At 40.3% G+C, this 22,610-nt stretch overlaps 1 protein-coding gene across 4 annotated transcripts in view; it reads right to left on the reverse strand.

Annotated features, from left to right (window-relative positions):
• The window catches only part of LOC102078638 (sodium/hydrogen exchanger 9), a 66,055-nt gene that overhangs the window by 5,444 nt on the left and 38,001 nt on the right, over positions 1 to 22,610 (reverse strand). For all 4 annotated transcript variants that reach the window (XM_005448898.4, XM_005448897.4, XM_013277049.3 and 1 more), the window contains exons 13-14: positions 7,493 to 7,538; positions 6,003 to 6,058 (exon numbers count right to left, since the gene is read on the reverse strand). In XM_005448898.4, the coding sequence (XP_005448955.1) occupies positions 6,003 to 6,058; positions 7,493 to 7,538 (102 nt within the window). The remainder of the gene's footprint in view (positions 1 to 6,002; positions 6,059 to 7,492; positions 7,539 to 22,610) is intronic.

The following is a 22,610-nucleotide window of genomic DNA, read 5'->3' on the forward strand; positions in this document are numbered from 1 at the left end:
ATTTATTTATTTTTACAAAATGTCAGCTAATTACATTTTAATAAGCAGATTTTGATTTTACTAGCAAACCATTCTATATTCTTACTAATAATATTCTTATTCTGCAATAGAGATAACATGCAGATAATGTAAAATTCGCTTTATTTTAGTTTCTACAATGCAAAAAATGTTGCATCTGGGTCAGTGGTTTTAGACTTCCTCACATGCCACACTTTACTGACCCAAAGGTTAACAACGCTGGTGAAGCTGTTCATTTTTCTTTCACTGAACCTCTCTCTATATTTCCCCTGGTCTGAGGCCTGAAGAGGCTATATCTGTGGCACTGGAGGGGGCTGACCAGTATTTTAACATTTAAGCAAACGCTGTAGTCGAAAATGTCCAGTACAAGCGCTGTTACAGGCAGCCTTATTGATTACACATGAAATGCAAATCAATTAATAAACAAAAACGTCCACTGGTACAACTAGTGAGGAAACAAGAGAACAGAGGTTGCAGTTACCCTAACTCATCACACTCTCAACACCAATGCACAGTATTCTGTAGGGGTGAAGAGTGGGGTCTAGTTAACAATCCATTAAAATTTCATGTACATCCACCAAGTTCTTTAAGGCCCACTTATTTATTTATAGGTAGAAAAAATGACAAAAAGGCTTATAAATTAGGAACTATCTCACAAGTGTGGTGCGTACTGTCGACATAAAAAATACTGTATAAAATTGTAAAATATCATGTCACGTTTAACCTCTTACCTCAATCTGAATTTCAAAGTGATGATAATGCTATAGAGCTATTTAAAACTATGTTTCTTACCACCATTGTTTGTACTGAGAACGTATAGGCATATAGGGAATTCGATATGTGTATGACTTTGTACCTCTGACCTCTTCAAGGTCAAATACGGTCAAGCTGTGATAAAAAGTTTTTATTTTTGGTAAGTTGATCAAAAATTGTGTTTTATCTATAAAGAAAATATTGTCAAGAGAAAGAGGACGAGCTGCCTCGTTAGTTAGAAATATACTGTTGTATGTTATTATATATTAAGTTCATTCATGTCCAGTTATTTATAAATCAATACCCACTATTACCTACTCCCACAAAATGTTACATAATGTATAATATTAATAATGATGTTTAAAAAGAAAACAAAAGTAAATACTGCCCCGAGAGTGAGCTGCCTTGGCAGTTTGTGCTTTGTGTGTGTTTTTTTTAAACTGAGTTGTTGACATATCCCTGAGTTTATCTGTCAATCAGCTATAGTGACTCATCCAACCTGGAAGAGATAACTTTGTTAGACAGCAGCATGTACAACAGAGAGTACAAAAGCACACAGGAGTGCTGAAACGTCAAAATATCCCTTACTGACAGTACAATTACTGTACGTTTATGGCTCAGAGGACTGAGTTGAATTGGCCTCCTTCATTAAAGAAGACTAAGACCTGCTGCATGAGATGCATGGCCTTTAGTTAGCCCCTTCCAGTGATACACCCACTGTTCTCAGTACTGCTTATTCTCCTAAAGACATGGGAATTTCCATGATTGCAGACTTTGATTGCATTGCATAATGAATACGTATACACGTCTTTCATAAGATACAAAATGTAAGGAGATATTTACAGCGGGTGCCACTATGCTCTACTTGGTGCTTCTTTGTTGTATGGTATTGTTTATCCTCGTAATGCTAAAAATATGAGTAACACTCGGAGATTTCATTTTCAAGCCACGGAACACCCATGTAATTAACGACATTGTACTTCTTCAACATGGGAGAAGACACGGGTGGCTTCTTGGATTCCAGACCCAAAACAAAAACATGTGGTTGCTGGGCTAACTCCACAGTATGCAAACCAATTCAGCTGGAAAGATCAAACAGGCTTTGATGTCCCCCAGAATGAGTGCTTGTCCTTATGAACCCTAAAGCCAGGCTGACGGGGAAACAGTTAAGGAAGCAGCAGTGTGCCTCAAGGATGCAGATGGTGAGCCAAGTCGAGGCTGAATTACCTGGCAGCAGGATTCCGGCTGAGGCTCCTCTCACCTGGTCCACTTCAAAGCATTTTCAGAATATGTTTTTCCTCCTCATCAATAGGAAACACTGGTCGGGCCTTTCATCCTGCTTCTCTCATCTCCTCTTTTCTCACCCACTCTCATATTTGCATGCTTTACATGATTCCAAAAACCCATGATATATACACGAGGTCTGGTAAAAACACACAGTCTGTTATAATGTGCAAGTTAACTCAATATTATAAGCTTTAGCCAGGGGTACAGTTCGTGCTGTTTTTTGGCTTTTAATTACGTGTTGCAACCAGCAGACATATTATACGAATGTTAGCATGCTAGTACATGTAGAGACTGGCTAGCTGGCTCATTAAACATAGTGGAGAACAGTCTGTTTGTCATAAGCCTACCGGTGAAGCTATTGCATAAGACAGTAGACGGTAGATTAGTATTATTTAAAATCATGGCCATAAAATTGGTCAGTGAATATAATCTTTAACAAATTAACCCACTGTTCATTCTCAAGTCAATATTTACCATCTAAATATGTCTTAAACATTTAAATGGAAGTTGCAAGACTACAAGAAACAGTTTCATGTAAACAGAACGGAAATATGTCGTAATCAGATCAGAGAATTTCTCGGTGTATTTAACCACACCCGCCTTGCTTATGGTTTGCGGTTCAGCAGCCTGAACGCTACATGTATTTGGATTTGATTACAACCTTTACAAACTTTATGGTTTATAGTCCGTCTGAAATATAAACCAATACTGCCTGTTTAAAACAGTTCTTAGAGTAAAATATTTCACAATGAACTCCTTTGCAATGATTTTCCAAGACTAAAACTTAAGACACAGACTTATTGAAATGTTAGCAAAAATGACCCCGTTTACACTTATTTACATGAAATGAATTTTAAACAGAGCTTAACCAATAAAGGAATTTTAAGACTAATATTTGGGGGTTTAAACATCTGCTAAATGTGTGCTGCCGGGAAATTGCATAATTTTTTCAAAACCTGCTGGGCAATCTATGCAAGACCAACAGACAGCATGGCTGAAGGGTGTGTCTTCTTTAGTTTTTAAATTTTTGTTTATCAGATAAAAAAATGACAAGTAATATCATAGCTGATACATCTGTCAGACTTCCTACATTGTTAATGTTATCAGCGGCATATGCACGAAGTTTGATCTCTGTTTTTGGTGATTAAAATTCTAGCATTAGTTGTTTTTTCATAGACTGCTGTATTATATTAATGTGCCTTGCTAACAAAACCTGTTAGCATTAGCTGATAACTTAGCACTCTATCCCCTTATCCAAATATGATCAGTTCTTAAAAAACCCCGGGCAGTATAAAAAAATTATTCCCACTATTATCATGAGAGTTACGCTCCGGGACCCCTGTCATAGGTGAAAAACCATCAATTAGAAAGCATGTTTATTTTATTATTTTATGCACATCTAGAGCAGGTGGTGCAGGGTGTTTTACATATAAAGCACATTAAATGTGGGAATAATGCCTTGATCAATAGGCTGGATCAGCGATGTGGTGTTTGGCGGTAAGAATTTAATTTGTACACCTTCAAACGACAGGTCCCTTTTATTTCAATTTAATATTCTTTTAATATAAGTTTAAATAAATATGTGATATTTTCATTTCAATTGTTAGAAAACGGTTATTTTACCACAAAAATAATTACTCATTTTAGGCCATACATAGATTAAACAAACATGTTGATCTAAGTGTCAGACAGGAGGACTCAGGGTGTGGCTTGTTACTGTTAGCCAATATACGGTTTTACAGTCAGAGCCACCCTCTCTCGTCGTATCTGGTTTCAGAACTGCACATACCAGCTCTCACTGTCCATGAGTAACATATTTAATACCTCACAGTCTCAGGCTACTGTTTCAATGTGCCTCAAGATGTAACAAGAACACAGACTGAGGTTGCTCCTTTTGGATTTTAGTTCCACCTTCAACCCAATCATCCCGCAGACTGTCAGGAGGTATTGGTACAGTTGTGGAGATAGATCTCAACAACACGCTTACCCAGAGTGTCAACACTGTCAGCATCATTTAAAAAACCTCATCGGCACTCGAATTTCGTGAGGAAGCTGCTTACTTCCCTTCTCAGACATTTACACTAGCAAATGTATGAGAGAGTCCATCCACCCTGCACACACATATATACACTTTATACCACTTATTTTAATAGTTATGAGCGGACCATGACCGCATATAGAGGCACATAGAGACTTCACAAACCTAATCTCTGTATTAGCGTCCAGTGAAAAGAGGGAACAGCAGGAATGTTATGTTGTGAGGAGGCTTTTCAGGAAAGGAGGGACACAGTGACCTTCCTTTCCTTTTTGAGCTTTCTTCCTTTTTGATCTCTTTCTATGAGATCAGTAAAGAAGAGACAAACTTTTGAGAAACATTTATTTCATATTCTTAGATATCTCTATAAAATTAAAATAGATAAATATATAACCCTTTTGAATGTTTAGGAGTTACTTATGTTATTTATAACTCTTCCTGCTTTAATGTAAATTACATCAAAGAGAAGAAGGGAAAAAACCGTGTATTAAGGGAAATAAAACAACTATCAGTCATGTTTGAACACACTCACCCTTTCATTTTCATGGGTACGGTGCTAAAAAAAATGTATTTAAATATATTTTGCATGCTGTCAAAATAATATTAACCTTGTAGCCTGACCTTTATTTCTTCCATAATCAAAGGTCAGCTACCTAGCTGGGATAATGCCATTTCTGCACTCTCATTTATTTTAAAAGCACAAAACCCCAAACAAAACAAACAAAAGCTCAATTATGCATTAAATGACCATTCTTAATGATGATGCCATCAATCCAACATTGCACTGTTTTGCAGAAGAGATAAGCCCATAAAGTAAGATGATGTGCTGCTTACCAAGCACCAGGTCATGAAGTCATTAGCGAGCAAAATTCAATTAGCTTAAACTTAATGCAATCCTTGTGAAATCCTCCTGCAAGGAGTACAACTGTTTTCCTCCTCTAACTACACTCTCTGCTTACAGGAACATCTTACCATGTAGTTAACAGCAACAGAGGCGGCAATAGTTAAGCATTTTGGGAAATAACACGTATTCACTATTGTGCAAAGTTGGGGAGGGAAGTTCAACACCATTCCCATAGACTAGTAAACCCTTAACTTTGGTTAGCAAACTGTTAGCCTTGGAAATGAACTTTAGAGGTCCTGGCCAGATTTTGTCATCCTCAGACAGATCCAGCCTGGCTGCTTGTTTCCTGTTTTTAGAATTTTAGCTGACTGGCCCTTTATTTATTGTTGCTACAGACAAGAACATCAACCTTCTTTTTCCAAATGCAAATATATATGTTTTCCAGATTGTTGCAAAATAAAATACAGGTGGACAATGGAGTAAATTTCTGAATACATCCCGTGAATTTATCTAATAACGGCAAAGGAATGTACAAAATGTATTCTTGCACGGAGCAAAGACTGTGAATTATTAATCATTTAAATATTAGATTTTAGATATAATATAATATTTGCTGCTTTTCTATCTGGAAAAGGAGTGCAGTGTTGGAATACTCTTTAAATAGTCACGATGTTCATAAGAAGTGATTGCTGAGAACTGTCTAAGTCACATGGATATCTAATTGTGTTTCAAAGTTAACTTGAAAATTAAGAACCTCTTAGATAAATGCATCCTAAAGAATAGTTTATATCAGGGAAACTACAATGAGAGCATGTGTGCAAATGGTCCTAATATAACTGCACAAAGGAGGTCATACACAGTGTATGTTTGCTAGCAGGCCACACACGTTCTTTCTGAACTTTCTGTTTGTCCTGGTAGATAAGGGTCTTTCTTCAAAGTCCATGTAATGAAGCACTATTTTTTCCTTATACTCACAGAACAGTACGGCTCCGCAGCGCTGCATTAATTATTGTGAGTGCAAGCAGATGTGAGAGTGCTTTGGAGAAGAAAGCAGTGAAAGGATACTTGTAGTCGAGAGAGTGCCACAGGCCCTGTGTTGTGTCTGGCCTCTCTGTAGCAATCTGTAGACCAGAAGAGAACCAATGTTACTCGCCAGCAAACAAAGCCCGTCTACGGTGGGCTGTATACGGTGCTTGATGGAAATGCTGAAAACCTGCACCTGTGCATGGTCAGCAGGGCCATATCACATGACCACAGCTTGAACAAGAGGGTCAGACCTAATAAAGGGAAAATCCTATTCCCCAAAATGGAACTACCAATAGAGTTCCCTCCCCATTACAGTAAGAACAACTGCTCGGGTCTTGCATGCATTCAACTGTTTTCATAAAAAAAGAAATAAAAAAGCTTGTCTCCCCACTGGGATCCTCCTCCAGCTTTTGGCCGCTTGATACCAGAGAGATGCCCAGACCTTGTCCCATTCATAGCATCCAGATAATAGTCAGTTCAAATAAGAGGATAAAAGAGAGTGAATGGAGAGCTGCTGGGAAGCAGTGATGGCAGGGTGGGTGTGTGCACAACAAAAGGCCACACTCAGAGGGCCTCTGTTGTGTTCTGCTCTGGATATTGCGCAGACCATCACTCAAAAGGAAGCGAAACCACATTTCCTCTTGAAGTGTTCTTCGCTTTAATGCCGTGTGCTCTTAAAATAAACAGCAGACCCAAGATTAAAGGCTGGAAGCCCATTATGTGTCAGTAAGAGAGGGTGGAAGGATATGCTGTAAGTACAGTATTTGCAGAAATTATAGATACTGGTAAATCCCTATAATGTACAGTTCTCAATATTTAAATAAAAAACTGTGTACAAAATAATGTGAAAGAAGAACGTGTTGACCACAAAACCACTCGAAGTTTTATAGTCACGTGACTTCCCTCTCTCACATGTTCAGCGAAGCTTGCTGCTTCCAGTGCGACATAATGCGTATGTAGGCAGAATCACTTCTTGTAACACAGTGAAATGTAAGTGACTGTGTGACAGTCAATATAAGAAGCTGTTGGGCCAATACCTGTTTTTTTTTGGCATTGAGCATATTCTTTGCAGCATTATTTTCTTAAGTTTAATGTGCACTCATTCTAACTAGAGAAGCCCCCTAAAACAAATCAGATAAATTCGTAAACAGACCGCAATGATGTTCAAGCTTCAGCATGTTAAAGCACACGGGATGACAATTAACTCGCCGTAACCCATCGATAAACAGTGGCACTAATATACAATCTTCTAAATGGGATTGGAGAAGCGATGCCTGCACATCAATGCGAATTGCACTGATTAAAAAAAAGGATCAATTTGGAATATTTAGCCGAATCCAGTTATTTGACAGTCACATAATATTTTTTGCATAAAGAGGAAGCTGATAAACATTTCTATTAAAAAAGGCAAAAAATGTAGATTACAATTAAAATACAATTTGATCCCAGAAAGAACAAAAACAAGAGGATGAATAAATATGGTGAAGTTAAAAAAAAGATTTATGTATAGTAGAAGCAAGTGCACTTACCTCAAAAGAGTGGTCCTCCTGGTTTTCATCTGGATCCACCCCCACTCTAGAGTGAATTAAAATAGAAGTACAGTGAAATCCTGACTCACTGTGCAATAATAATAAGAATTTCCAATAAGAAAAAGAATTCTCAGATGCTTTTGCTCTATAAGAATAGAACAAAGGTATCTGTGAAGCTATACATGTTTGAATAGTCTAATGCTGCATGCAGCTTAGCAGGGAAGGTGAAAGTCAGTCCCGTAACATGGCTTAGTTCTGAACATGACCTTTCAAACAGTTTCATCAAAATCAGCCTCATCTTCCACATCACACTGGGAAAATGTCAGCTGGGTAAACCTTTGATAAATGACAAACAGCGACGCAATTATGCTCGATATCATGCGCGGCTGCAGTTATTATCCTGTCAAGGTGTGTGGACCCCACTTTGCTGCAACAGGGCAGGAAGGAGAGGCCGCTTGTTCGCTCTGAGCTGAAATACAGTGACTCAACAACAGCCCGAGACAGCCCCCGTGAGCCACTTCATCTCGGAATGAGAGCGTTATTTCAGAGTGCGCGTGTATTCGCTGCTTTTAAGCCTAAAATTGTCGGACTTTTTTAAAGCCACGTGGTGAAAATCTTGATATAACGACGTACCACCCGCAATCATTTACATATATACGACTGCACGAAACAGTGCACCAGCAGCACCAGTAGACTGGGGGCTTAAAGAGATGCAGGGAGGGAGATGGCTGTCGATTCTTGTTCCTGCAGGTCAGCAGTTAACTCTAATAGCCTGGCATTACTGCTCGGGATATTTTGAAATAGCCTTCTGTGCGTTTGTGTGTGTATGTGTGCTTTTGTTTTTTTTTTAGTGTGCTATACTAAAGCCTTTTACTAAGAATGCGGTGCAATAACACAAAAGAGAGGAGATTCTCATCAGAGCATTACAGCTCTCCGAATGGTTGTACAGATTGTGTCCTGGCAGCCGTTCCTCCATAATCCATCTCTTTGTCAATGTTTGTCTTGACTGTGCTTCAGTTTCTCCCTCTCAGATGACTGCTCATCTTGGTTTTGCTTCTCGAATTTCAGCTTAGTCTTTGTGTTTTGTACAGTACAGTGGAGGCTGCTTTGTGCCTCAGTGTGGCACGGATGCTGTGGTTTGAAACTGTCATAAAGAAAAATATCTGGAGGTGAATGTATTTGTTGTCTCATCTGATACTGGCAGCATATCCCATTACAGAGTTTTCTCACTTTGTCACCTAATACATCTAAAAGGTCTAACATTAGACAAAGATAAAACGAGTAAACGAAACGTGCAACTTTTAAATGATGATTTCATTTGTTGAGAGAAAGAAGCTATCCAAACCTACTTGACCCTATGTGAAAAAAATAATTGTCCCCTAAATCTAATAACTGGTTATGTTGCTCTTGGCAGCAAGAACTACAATCAAGCATTTGTGATAACTGGCAATGAGTTTTTCACATCACAATGAAGGAATTTTTGGCCCACTCTTCTTTGCAGAATTGTTTTAATTTGGAGAGTTTTTCGAGCATGAACGGCTTGTTAAGTTCATGCCCAAGCACCTCGATCTGATTTAAATCTTGACTTTATCTATGCCACTCCAAAACCTTTTTAATCCATTCAGAGGTGGACTTGCTGGTGTGTTTCCCAACATTGTCCTGCTGCAAGCGAGCTTGAGCTTCAGGGCACAAACTGATGGCCGGACTCTCCTTCAGGAGTTGCTGGTAGAGAGCTGAATTCGTAGTTGTATCAGTCATACCAACTTGTTCATGTGCTGACGCAGCAAAGCAGCCCCAAACCATCACACTACTGCTACCATGTTTAACTGTTGGCTTGATGTTGTTTTTATGAAATGCTGTGTTAGTTTTACAGCAGATGTTAAGGGAGTCACGTTCAAGTTTCTCATCAGTCCACAGAATATTTTTTTAAAAGTCATGTTCTTCTTTAGATGCTGTTTTGGGTTCTTTTGTGACGTCTTGGAGGCGTCATCGAGTAATTTTGATAGACCGGCCACTCCTGGGAAGGTTCATCAGTGTTTCAAATTGCTATTTATGTGATTTCTTGATTTAACAGATCTGGCAGTAATCAGGCCTGTGAGTAGCTAGTGAAACTGGCCTCATATGATTAATCACAGCTTCTATCACATCATCAGTTTTTACCTTACATCTCTTAACCCCAGCCGTCATTCTCCTCTTTTTTTTTAATGTAACATTTTTCATATCGCTATCATCTCTACCCTTTCTTTCCCCTTTGTCTTCCAACCCCACTTCATCTTCTCTTTGCTAATTTGTCTCCCCTTTTAGCGTTTCAATATCCATTTCACTCTCTCAGATCGCTCTTCCTGTCATCACCGCCTCTCACCTTCTCCCAATCCTCTTTCTTCTTTCTCACCACCATCTCTCTCTTCTCTATTTTCTCACCACCACATGGATCAATTCTTTCTCTCAACAGGAACAGAAAGGGAACTGAAATCAAATTTTTGCTGAATTATTCTTAAATTCCCTGAGAACCGCTTTTATCATGCAAGGGCTAAACTGGAGCAATTTATTTTAGCGAGGCGTAAAGGGTTGTGGAAGAACCTTGTGGATGGGGCAGGCTGTGACAGGCACATGCAGCCTGCACTGCATGTGACGCATCCCCTTCAGCTGGTGGAATGCATTCTGTGGCGACAGGCTCTGTCACTGAGCTGAGCTGAAAGAAAGAGGAAAGGGCAGATATGTTGCGAGGGAAGCGAACGAGGAGAGAAAGCTGCGGGTGTGAGCAAAGAGGAGATGGCGAGTGCAGCAAAAAACAAAAAACAACAACAACAAAAAAAGTAGTTTTGAGTTTCTTGAGTATGACGGAAGAATATTTTTGCTGACATGACAGTGTCAGAATGAGTGGATGCTATGTTGGAGAGTGCGTGCGAGAGGCAGGGAGAGTGAGTGAAAGATAGGACAAGACAGCCAGAGAGAGACAAAGAGGGAGAGACATAAAAGAGAATGGGAAAACAGTTATGTGGGGCTCTCACTCAATGCCAATGCAAGAGCGGAACAAGGAGATAACAAGGCAGTGGGCGTTTGTGAGACGGTGTCCTTTCACGGCCTTGCTTTTCAGATTGATACGCACCCTGTGCACTGTTACCTTAACATTCAGTGCACTGGGATTCAGACAAATCAAGTCCAAACTAACTACCCTGTGACTGTGAGTTCACATGAATAACTCTGTAAATGAATTAAAGTGGACAGCCAGGGGAACGCAGCGGGAGAGAAAAGAAAGCGCAACAGAGGAGGAAACGCGTGTAAACTTTGCATAAATTTATATCTACTACAGGAAAACAGGGGCGCAGACAACAGCTGAGTCATAGATACTTCTGTAATGAGCCTCCACAGGAATATGCGATCCTCCCATGGCCCACTTGTTTCTCCAAATGAGGCAGAGTTACCCCCATTCTGTAAGGAAATCACATCTCATGCAATAAAAGTCAGTCAAAAAGAAATTCACCGAGGAGTAACTCAATCTCCTGCAATCTGGCACGATTGTAAGACTGAGTTGGTGCTCCTGTTGTGCAAATCCTCAGCATTGTCCAAAATCAAAGCCTTTTCTCCATCAGTGGCCTTTTTATGTGCTGATACAATCATGTGTCGCAATAAGCTCCAGTGCTCCTCAAACATCTCTGGACATATTCCAGGATGACACAACACTTTGTACGGGGCCCTTACTTGACGACTCATCCGGTTCTTTGGGGGAACATTGCTATTAATAAAAGCATGTTTTTAGGCCTGGGTTTTTTTTATGTAAGAGAGAGAACTTTTTTTCTTGACATTATCTTGCGCAGCCATACATAAAAGCTGGAATTACACAGCAGAAAGCACCCTCACACACTCATAAATATCTCCTTACAAGTTAATACTTCCACTGTGCCTGAGAGAAAAGTGGAAGAGCGAAATAACTTGGCCTTGGGCAGTGATGAAGTATGCGGTAGGAATGTGTACGCGCAAATGTATATGTGCCCGCGTCTCCATTGGACTGTTATCACTCTAGCTGACAGTAATGGGCTGATAAAGCTGAGCTCACTGTCTTGCAGGGGCACTGAACATGAAGCCCTCTGAGAGACTACAACTGCTTTGCATGTATACCTCATTTATACACTGAGGGGAGTCTACAGGTAGTGTCTCAATGTGTTTGCCAGAGATTCTGCCCCCCAAAAAAGACTTGCAATTGTTTATTAAGGAAAAGCAAATGAGATATAATAGGAAGCTTAAGTTAAGAACAATCAAATGAGCTTCTTTTTTAAGTTCAAGAGCTCAAGCATGAAATACTTAGCAGGCAGGGTAAATTAAGTTATAGCACTCCTCCCTTGTGCTGTGCAGGCAATGTACAAGTTCTTTTTTTCACTGCTCTGACGGAGAGGCAGGGGATAAGGAAAACAAGGAAGAAAATCGAAATAGGGAGGGGGCGAGACAAAGACAAAGAGGCAGAGTCTCACAGGGACTGTGTTTGCTCTATACTGTGAGTATGGACAAGAGGAAAGCTCATCCTTCCAGTTTCCTGTTTGAAAATCCCATTTGGCTGTTCTTCTCACCGGGGACACACTGATACCATATTCGACAGCTCTCAGCAACAGAGCCTGGAACCAGTACTGACACATACGCAAGGATATTTTCTGGGTTTAAATTCTGCCCCACAGACTTTCCAGCTGCAACAAACACACTATACCCCCAATCATAACTACAGAGTACTTCCAGAAAACAGAGTACTTTGTTTTGCAATGCCATATCATATAAAGGCGACTGCAAGCTCAGCTGAAGCAAAATACATGCACATGTGTGTATTTGAATAACAAATAATCTATAGCACTACAGTTTATTCATCAGTAAAAGTGAATAGATGCTCAGACAACATCCAGTAGAATTTGTGTGTAGATGCAAAAATACAAGCTACAGGTTATACGGGTTATATCGCAAAAAGGAATGTATCATGTGACTGTGACGTATATGACTATACTCGAGCTCTGGCATTGAGCTAAAGAAATAAAATAAAATAAAATCCCAAAACAGTGCAGACATCAATACCTGCAATGACTCATAGGCTGGGTTTAAGATTTCAATGTAGTGTAGGCTTTGCACTGACAATAAAAAAAGCAGCACTGCAAGTGAAGCAAAGATTAAATTAAAGACGTGCCCCCCTCTGACTGTGAGAGCATTAGTAAACACAATGACACACATGATTATGACTTCATAAGACGTGTAAATATATTTAGGTTTATTTGATTATGCCTGATCCTTACAAGGCATTTATACTTTGCTAGCAAATGTGAATTTAAAAAACCGTGCGGGCTGCAAGAGCTGCCGAAGAATAACACTGAAGTTATCAATATGCGATAACTAACCACAATCACATGTTACCGAAACTAAATCCTGAACTTGAACTGCAGATGTCATGAGAAAGTCGAGCAAAGAGCTCTCTCACACCCACGAAACTCCAACACCCCACCGTGAGCTCTGCAGTGCGATCAGCTCCACAACTATGCACGAAAGGAAACCTTCAAGTGCCTAAACAGTCAAGTGCGATTGTTAAAGACATTACATATTGTGCTAGATACTGCAATCTTGGATGTGGACATTAGGACATAATGTCTTTCCAAGCTTTAAGACAGATAAGTTCATGCGAGCTATCGGTCATGTCCTTGGCCGAGCCCTGTATTGCTCAGTGTTATGACTCTGCTGTGGATAAGGACATAAAACTGGAAAACAAAACAACGCGTCATGAATGACCAAGTCCTCGACTGTAATATGTAGGTCGATCTACAAAGACCCAGAATGTGCTTTAACCTAAATTTCAAATCACTTGAGCTGGTGTAAAAATAAAACTGGCAGGGTGGTGTAGAGGGACGTGTGTGCCTGAGATGCACGTGTACTGAAGATATTAGCGGGGTGCGCAAAGCATTTACATAAGTGCACGGTTCGTTGTCCTCTTCTTATCTCATCTAACCAGACAAAACTTTTTATATGCTCTGCCACTTTGCTCACTGATGAATGATCACCCACTCAGCAGATGTCCAAATATTATGTTATCTTTTCTGTTGTTTGGACTGAGCTATGAGATATCGATGGCCAGAAATAACTCTGGATATGTAATACCAACTTGGACGTTTTGGCTAGTCATAACCTTAAGCAAATTACTCACAGATTCAGCACAGTCATTGCAATGGAATTTTCCCATTTTTAAAATACATTTGTTATAACTTGGGCTGACCGCTTCACAGATGAACAAGTGGACGAGCTATTTCGGGAGGCTCCCATCGACAAGAAGGGCAACTTCAACTATGCAGAGTTTAAATGCATAAAAATGCATTTAATTTACATTTCATGTAGACAAACGACTTTATTTAAATTTTTAGTTGATTAATCTGCCTGAGAAGTGATAGCTGAACCCCTTTGCCTCTAAAAATGCCTTAATTCATCATATCATAGATTCAACATGACGCTTGAAGCATTCCCCAGAGATTTTGGCTCACATTGACATGTTAGCATCACTCAGCTGCTGCATGATGTGAATCTCCCATTGCACCAAATCCCAAAAGGTGCCTCATTGGATTGAGATCTGGTGACTGTGTCCTTTGAGTTTGAGATTATCTGAGTTTTGTGACATAGTTTGCGTGCCACAGAAAATGGGTACACTGTGGCCATAATGCAATAGTGGTGAGCAACAATACTCATACTCAACTGGTACTGAGGGATCCAAGAGATTAGCCCTCATTATACCACCAGCAATTTAGTTCAATTCAATTTTCGCCTCAAGGCGCTTTATATTGTGTGGTAAAGACCCTACAGCCTGAACTGCTGACACAAGCCATGCACTCAAGTCATTTATTCCAAATTCTCACTCCACCATCTGAATGTTGCAGCAGTAACCAACACTCATCAGACTGGGCCATGTCTTTCCAATCTGTTGTCCAATTTTGGCGAGCCTGTGTGAATTGTAGCCTCAGTTTCCTGTTCTTCGCTGAGAGGAATGGCACCCGGCCATTCTCTTCTGACCTCTGGTATTAACAACACATTTTTGCCAAGTCAACTACTGCTGACTGGCTATTTTCTCTTTTTCAGACACTAGAGATGGTTGTGTGTGAAAATAACAGTAGATCAGCAGCTTCTGAAATACTCAAACCAGCCCATCTGGCTCTAATAACCAAATTCAAAGTCATTTAGATCAATTTTCTTCCCCATTTTGATGCTCGGTTCGAACTTTTATGTTTATATTCAGTGTGACGAATTAAAGAATCAATCAAATTAATAATGGATTGGATTCATATAGCGCTTTTCAAGGCACCCAAAGCACTTTACAATGCCACTATTCATTCACTGGTGGAGGGAGGCAAGCTACAGTTGTAGCCACAGCTGCCCTGACAGAAGCAAGGCTGCCATATCGCGCCATCGGCCCCTCTGGCCAACACCAGTAGGTGGTAGGGTAAAGCGTCTTGCCCAAGGACACAACAACCAGGGGTATCGAACCGGCGACCTTCCGGTTACAGATGCGCATCACAACCCCCTGAGCCACGGTCGCCCCTGTCTCTTTACTGTCATACATGTGAATGTGTGCTGTGCAATAACAGAAAACACAGACATCCTGGAAATATTACTTCATCACATTTTTGCACAGATGAGATTAGGAGATTAATAGCAGTCTAGTCTTCCAACAACAACACAATAACGGCACAGCAATCAGCTGCATATATTTCTCTAAGGTCTGGAAAAAGGGGAAAACATCTACCATTGTAAGTAACATTACCACCTACCAGCAACTCTAAAGCTCACCAATTACAAACCCAATTCCAAAAAAGTTGGCATCATGTGTAAAATGTTAACACAAACAATCATTTACAAATCTCACAAACACTCATTTTCTTCACAATAGAATGTATAAAAACGTATCAAATGTTTAAATTGAGAAATTTTACTACTGTATGTTAAACATTAGCTCATTTTGAATTTGACAGCAACACGTCTTGAAAAAGTTGGGACTAGGGCAACAAAAAGATGGAAAAGTAAGTGGTGCTAAAAAAAGAAAGAACTCTAGGGACATTTTGCAATTAATTAGGTTAAATAGCAGCAGGTCAGTAACATGATTGCGTATAAAAAGAGCTTCTTAGGGAAGCAGAGTTTCTCAGAAATAAAGATGGGCAGAGGATCACAAATCTGCAACAACAACCAAAAGTCTAGAAATTGTGGAACAATTTCAAAATAATGGTTGAGTATCTCATCATCTTGCATTGGTTTCTATCTAGAAAAGCACCACTGATACTGAAAGGTATACACAGGTTTCAGAACAACACATGCTCCCATCTAGATGATGTCATTTTCAGGGAAGACCTTGCATTGAATCATATATAAGACAAAAACGGGACAACAGTCCTCTCCAAAAAGTCCAGCTGCAGGTCTCCTCAGGTGTTTATGGGCTGAAGGGAAGAAGAAGAAGAGTGGATGCTACACAGTGGCCATGTCCCAACTTTTTGAGAAGTATTACTGCCATCAAATTCAAAATCACCTTCAATTTGTCCCCTCATTTGATATTTTTCTGTATTCTATTGTGAATAAATCAAAGAAAATGGATGGATGGAAATTTCTCTCATTTTATTAGAGCTTGTGAAAAACTAATTTAAGAGCTGGCTGTAATTGTCATGAATTGTGAGGTCAAGGACTCAAATGCATACTTTATTTTAGGCAGAGAAATGCCCCAAACACAAAGTCCGTAAGTAGGCACAGGTGAATCAAATCTAGATAACAAGACAAAGGGCAAGAAAATCTAAGTGCAAAACACTCAAATTAAAACACGAAGTAACTAACCAATACACAGACTACACACACATATATGTAGCAACTTAACATTAGTAGTGTGGGAAAATAAACCAAAGCACAAGGAATGAGATATAAACCCTAATCATGATTACCAAAATAATAACAGTAATAATTCTAATAATAATAAAATAATGTAAATCATAAACTAGGGGATTCAAACTAAGAACTCAAAATCCTGAGTATAAAACTCAGGATCATGATCAGTAGTACTGCATGTGATCAGTTACAAAGGTGCTTTCTGCTCAAACTACTTTATAGATAAATCCATTATAGCTTATGTTTCAGCTGTTTTGAGTGTAAAAAAAGTGTAGGCACTAACAGATAAATGAAATGTTGGAAAAATAACAATATTTCAATATAATGTAGTAGGAAGAGAATATAAGGAAATTTATATTTATATGTATTTTTTGACAATTTATTTTCTCATCTTAGAAAAAGTTAACCATAGCACAATACCATTTTTCTATCTAGATCCTGCTGTGCACAAAGCAATGTAAAAACAACAAAGAATATTATTACTGAAAGTCAGTATTTCCTCACTATGTGAACTGCTAACCATCAGTTTTTCAAACAATGTCAAGTCAGCAGGAAGGAGCGTTTTTTGCATTATAGCCAACTGGGTTGCCGGAGGTATCCAAAGACGGCTGGGAGTAGAGAAGCCTGTGCGAGCCAAAGATATTATTATTGTACAGAATTAATTTCCCCTCTTGCTGTCCACCTGCATGTCTCACCATGTCATAAGGAAACAGCCTAAATTTAGTCTGGGGACTTTGCGGGACAGTAACTGTCCAAGAGGATGCAACGCAACATCCCAATACTGCACAAATCCAACATGAATTCTTTTTTAACAATGTTTATTTTAGTCTTAGAGGGTCTACATGCATAGTGATAATATAATCAATGCTAAAGAAATATGCTGGCAAAGTTAAAGATGAGACTGGCAAGAACTACTAGTGACTGTGAGATTATGTGAAGTAAGTAAAGAAGTAAAAAGTAAAGATGCTCACATATTCAGCTGGGTTCATGCTGAAGGCTGAACTGCTTTATGACATCAACTTGAATAATGACTGTTAATAACTTGCAAAGTGATTGAAAATATATTATTCGCCTCTTGCATTACTGCTCGCTGGTGTGTGCGCACTGACAAGTCACCGCGTTGGCATCAGGGAAATCAAACCAGATTTAATCACAAATTGATTAATCTTTCAATAAGTATGTTACTAGTCTAGTGGCATTTGCCGGCAACTGCTACATCATTCATACTTTTGGGACAGAACAACCCCTTTAACATGCCTTGATTTCTCCTTTCTTCCTGTTCTCACTCCTGCCAAACTACCCTCAAGGATATGAGATCAAGTGCCTTCTTTTGAGCCACGGCAGGCTCTAAGGGGATGTCTTAATCTTTGGTTGCCGTATTTGGATTCTGCCATCTCTTTTTTGTTGAGGATCAAGGGTGATGTCTGCCGGCACCACCTAAATACATCAGGAGAATCTCAGAGAAAGAAACCACTGGTAACAAGACTAACTTGACAAAGCAATTCCAATAACTTCATCCTGTTTTGTATTTTATATGTTGCCCAGGGAAATGGGCTTGTTTCTTTCCACTGCAGAGACGACTGTAGGAATGGTTGAATGGTTAACAGCACTCTGCTTTTAGATTATTCAGTATAGAGTACTTTGCTCCATAATGCTGGCTGTATCATGTAAAATTTGTCTCCTACGACTGCAGCCAGCTGGTCTGAACATTAGTCAAATGTACCTGATAAATCGCACGTCCCAAAATCTGGTATACTGTCATGTCTGGAGACGCACAGATGAATGTGTTGCAGCCACACAAGTGGCCTGCGATAGCTGATTCTGGGTTTTGACAGGGATATTATCAACAGGCTATCTTCCACCTGCTCACTCATCTGCTGCCTCATCATCCTCTACCTTCCTCACAATGCTGCTGCTGCTGCTGTGGGGGAGATTGTTCTCTATATGTAGGTGCTGATGAAATTTTGAGGGCGAGTGGTGAATTATTTAAGAGGGAGGATTATGAAAGCAGTTTCTTGGCGCGTTGCTGGCGGGTATGAATCGATATGAGTCCTCCCCAGCCCCAACCCTTCCTTTCTTTTTCTTTTTTTTTTGCCTTTGCTCCCCCTGAAACCACAGACCCTCTGAACAGAAGTCCAGACACATGGCCAGGGGGCCGCGGCAGCCTGACAGCCAGATGTACTGTGCCCCATGAAATACAGTAGATGAGAAAGCAAGCAGAAAGAAGACGGGATTGTTTATCCCTGTGTGTGTGTGTGTGTGTGTGTGTGTGTGTGTGTGTGTGTGTGTGTGTGTGTCTGAGCGTGCAAGAGATACAGAAGGGTCTAATTCAGACTGACCACATCCACAGGAACAGATGGCCCACTCAAGGGCTGCCAAGACTGTTCTCCTTTTCCTCTGGTTGTGCCTTGGGGCAGGGGTCTAACAGTCAGGAGGCCGTACACTCAGATGCCGGGCACACATACACACAAACCCACATTTCTGTGGTGAAGTGTCACCCATAGCTATGTGTCGGTTGTATAACAGTTTCGCACAGTTGCCTTCAATGAAGATTTGATTGCATGGGCTTGATTTGTGCAGTGCCAATGCTCGGAGGCTTTCGAGGCCGAATAAATGACCATGTTCCCAGCACTCATTCTCCCGTTTCACTCGATGGTCTCTCAGTGAGTTAGTCTGCATCCATTTCGCCCTCTGTCTCTAGCCACCACCCCACACAGACACACAGCTCCCTTCTATCTGCTGAAGCAATAAATTTTTCCCTCTTTCCTCATCTGTGTATTGGGAGTCCACATTTGACCAGCGCTCATGTCCTCTCTCTGGGTCATGATTTCCTGACTCTAGAAATAACAGTTGGGTCTAAGACTGCAGATTTCGGATCAAATGGTTAGGTTTTAGCCTTGTGGCGAACTTTACTGAAAAAAAAAAAAAGTCCAACTTTATATATATTAGCTGAAATCAAGTGTTTTCTTTGCTACCCATAAGTCAGCATTTTGTATTAGGCATCTCAAATTTTACCACTTCCCGACTCAAACTTAAAATAGCTCAAAATTGAGAAAATAACTTGATATTTTGAGTTATTTTGTGATCAAATCTAGGCAAAAAAGTGCTGTGTGGGGAAATGAGCTTCCCTAAATTTTAGCATGCTGACGTAAATATTCAACTCGAAGCATCACTTTGGAAAGTTACAGCCTCAAAGAGATGTTCCCTACACTACATGTAGATTTTTAATTTGTCTCACCTTCTTGACTTCAGTGCTGCATTCCAAAGTCTTGCCAATTAAACTGTGAGTAAAATGTTTTAATAATTCATAAAAACGAAGGCCCAAACTGTGAAAATAAGAACTAGGTTGTAAAGAAAATAATTTTCTTTTATGCAGTACAAAAATGAACTTGACTCAACTGATTCTTTCAATCTTTTCTGGCCGTCTCTCTCTAATTTTCTTTCTCCATCTTTCCCTCCAATGTGCCTGCCGTTAATTCTTCAAGAGGCAGACGGCTGAAATTATAGAGGGCTAAAAATAATGGCTCTATAAATAAAAGGTACCCATTGCGAGTGATTGAGAGGTGAGGTCGCGAGGCAGCTGGGGATGCTGGGAAAGCTGAATTCATTAGCCCTCTCCGCTTCCAAAAAGAAGCTCCCACAACTCTCACGCAAAAACAAACTGCACAGCCTCCTTGTAAACAGCACGCACAGTGATGCAGCCCTGGGATCCAGAGTGCTTCGAACTCTCTTCCTCTCTCTACCTCTGCAGCTCTCTGCAGTGCTGCAAATTTTGGCCCCGTCGGTACCATCCATCAGTCCTCATTGCCACTTTCATTCTGAGCAGTCCATGCAGTCCGCATTCTTATAGCACTGTTCATCCAACAGCAGAGTGGAAAAATGTGCGTACATGTGCATTTGCATCTGTGACTACGTGAGAGGGCGTGCGGCAGAAGCACCCCACGTCTATTTTATTATTCATACTCATGTGTGGATCCTCTTTCAGCCCACAGACACCTACCACTCTTACACACAAAACATACTGATCCAGTCCCAATATATTCTTCCCCACCTGTTTCCCTCTTTCTTTAAAAAGACCAAAAAAATGCTCATCCACAAATCCTGTGTGTATGCCATTTGCATATTTTGCGTCCTCATGCAAAATGTCCCTATTTCTGTATTTATAGCAACATTGTTCCCTGAAACACTCACATGAATAGACACACATGTGGCTGCTTCTCTTGCCCTGATGTTCCTTTTAATGGCCCTCCTCCTCCTCCCTCTGTATTGACGTCATATCCATTAGGTCGTGCCTCTGGGCCTTTTTAGTGAAAGCTGAAGCACAGGGCTCCAGTGTATGAGTCCTCCGTCCAGAGTCAATCTCCACCTGATAAACTTGCTGTATTGGCCGATCTGACAGATGCGGTTACCACGGCAATCTGTTTAGTCTTTGCACACTGCTACGACTATCAATCCACTATGAGAGTAACCCATTGAACTGTGCAGGAAAACCAGCACACTAAGAGCAGCTTGGACGCTCCCCTCAAGCTATCACCTTTTTTTCGTCTGCATCCACAAACACAGACACACACACAGAGTTCAACTACCTACTCTCCTATGTGTGTTGATAGGTAAGATAAGATGGGACTATCTGTATCTGGTGCCCGAGAGTAACCCTGGCAGGCTAATGTGAAGAGATAACATTTCATGTCTGATCAGCATCAGAATCATAATTTACCTTCATCTCCCAGCTTCCATCTGTCTCACGATGTTCCTCTTCAATAACATCCTTGCCTAGGTCCCTACCTCTTCCAGGAACTAACCTTTTTTAAGACCTCGAATATGGCACCGAAGTCTCATCAACGCTGTAACCTTACAAGCTGAACTCAGTAACTGTTTTCCTCCTTCATGAATACAGAATGAGTTTGAAGTACAACTTCAGCCTAAGCATAGCAGCGATTGCCAGGTTTCAGAGGTATCAGTGTTGTGTTGCTTTGCCTAGACAAAACTGGCTAATGCCTGCTTGAGGTCATGAATATTTGGAGCTGAGAGCTCCCGCTGGACAAGACCAAGGGTGTATTTTGTTGGCAGATCCTCTTCCCTGAAGAGAGTCATCTGAAATGTTAAGTTAAAACCCGGCTCTTGGACACTTCAGAAGCTTAATCAGTGGTTGGTGCGGCTGGCTGAACTCGCAAGTCCCCACTGTGTGAGAGCAATGAGACTAATACAATGAAAAATAAGATTTAAATTTCAGTACAGCAAAGGATGGGAAGAACAGGGGAATAAGAAAAGTAAGGATAACAAAAACAATAAGAAGAATAAGAAGTAAGCTGCCTTTTGTATTGAAAAACAACAGTGACAAAGTGTTCAGGGCTCAGTATTATAGCTCCAATCCATCACTGGATCATCAGCCTTCATTAATAATGAATGTATTTTGTTGGCATACAAAGTGGAGTGCAAAAAATGGACAGATGCATTTTATGTGACAAAACAGACTGACAGGGAGACAGCTACCTAACCCCCTCAATCTATTCATTAAAAGGACTAAAGAAAGACGAGTATTCTTACAAGTTCTGACGTTCACAAGGCTGCTGTACAGCTAAGATTGAAATCTCAATACTGAATATATATTGCATTATTTAAGGGAAGAAATTATAGTATTTGTTCCCTGTCTAAATTTCAAAGTCATTCCTTGTTGTAGATCTGTTTTCTAATACACACGTTTCTTGTGTTTTTCCATTTTCCTTTGTTGCAAAGCAATCACTTTGACTGAACAGAATAAAGAATATACCAATGATGGATTTAAGCTTCTGTCTCTCTGTCCCCGTTGTCTTCTTTCATTATCAGAAGGGGCAAACCTATGCAGGAGCCATTCATCTTTGGAGTTCTTTGAAGTATCTTCCCTCCGATCAGGTTGACGTCTCTTTATTATGGGCAGTGTGTATTTGCCTGTGTACATGAGGGTATGTGGCTGACTTTCCTCTCTCCTTCAGCCTACTATGAAGAGGGATGATCTACACGTGTTAAGTCTTGTTCTAATACTTGGATAAGACTTGAAAAGGGCAAAAACTGCAAATGTACATTATAATTTGATGAAAGCTGCTGTTAAAGCTCCCAATACTGACCCTTGAGAGGCAGACGGATGTCAAAGGCACAGAAAGAGAAGGAGAGAGGGAGTGAGAAAGAGATAAGAGGTCAGTGGGGCATGAAGGAGAGTAAGTGACATCAGTTTTCCACCCGTCCATCTGTCCTCTCAAAACAAGCA

This window comes from Oreochromis niloticus, linkage group LG9 (assembly GCF_001858045.2).
Source record: "Oreochromis niloticus isolate F11D_XX linkage group LG9, O_niloticus_UMD_NMBU, whole genome shotgun sequence".
In the NCBI taxonomy this organism is placed as follows: domain Eukaryota; kingdom Metazoa; phylum Chordata; class Actinopteri; order Cichliformes; family Cichlidae; genus Oreochromis; species Oreochromis niloticus.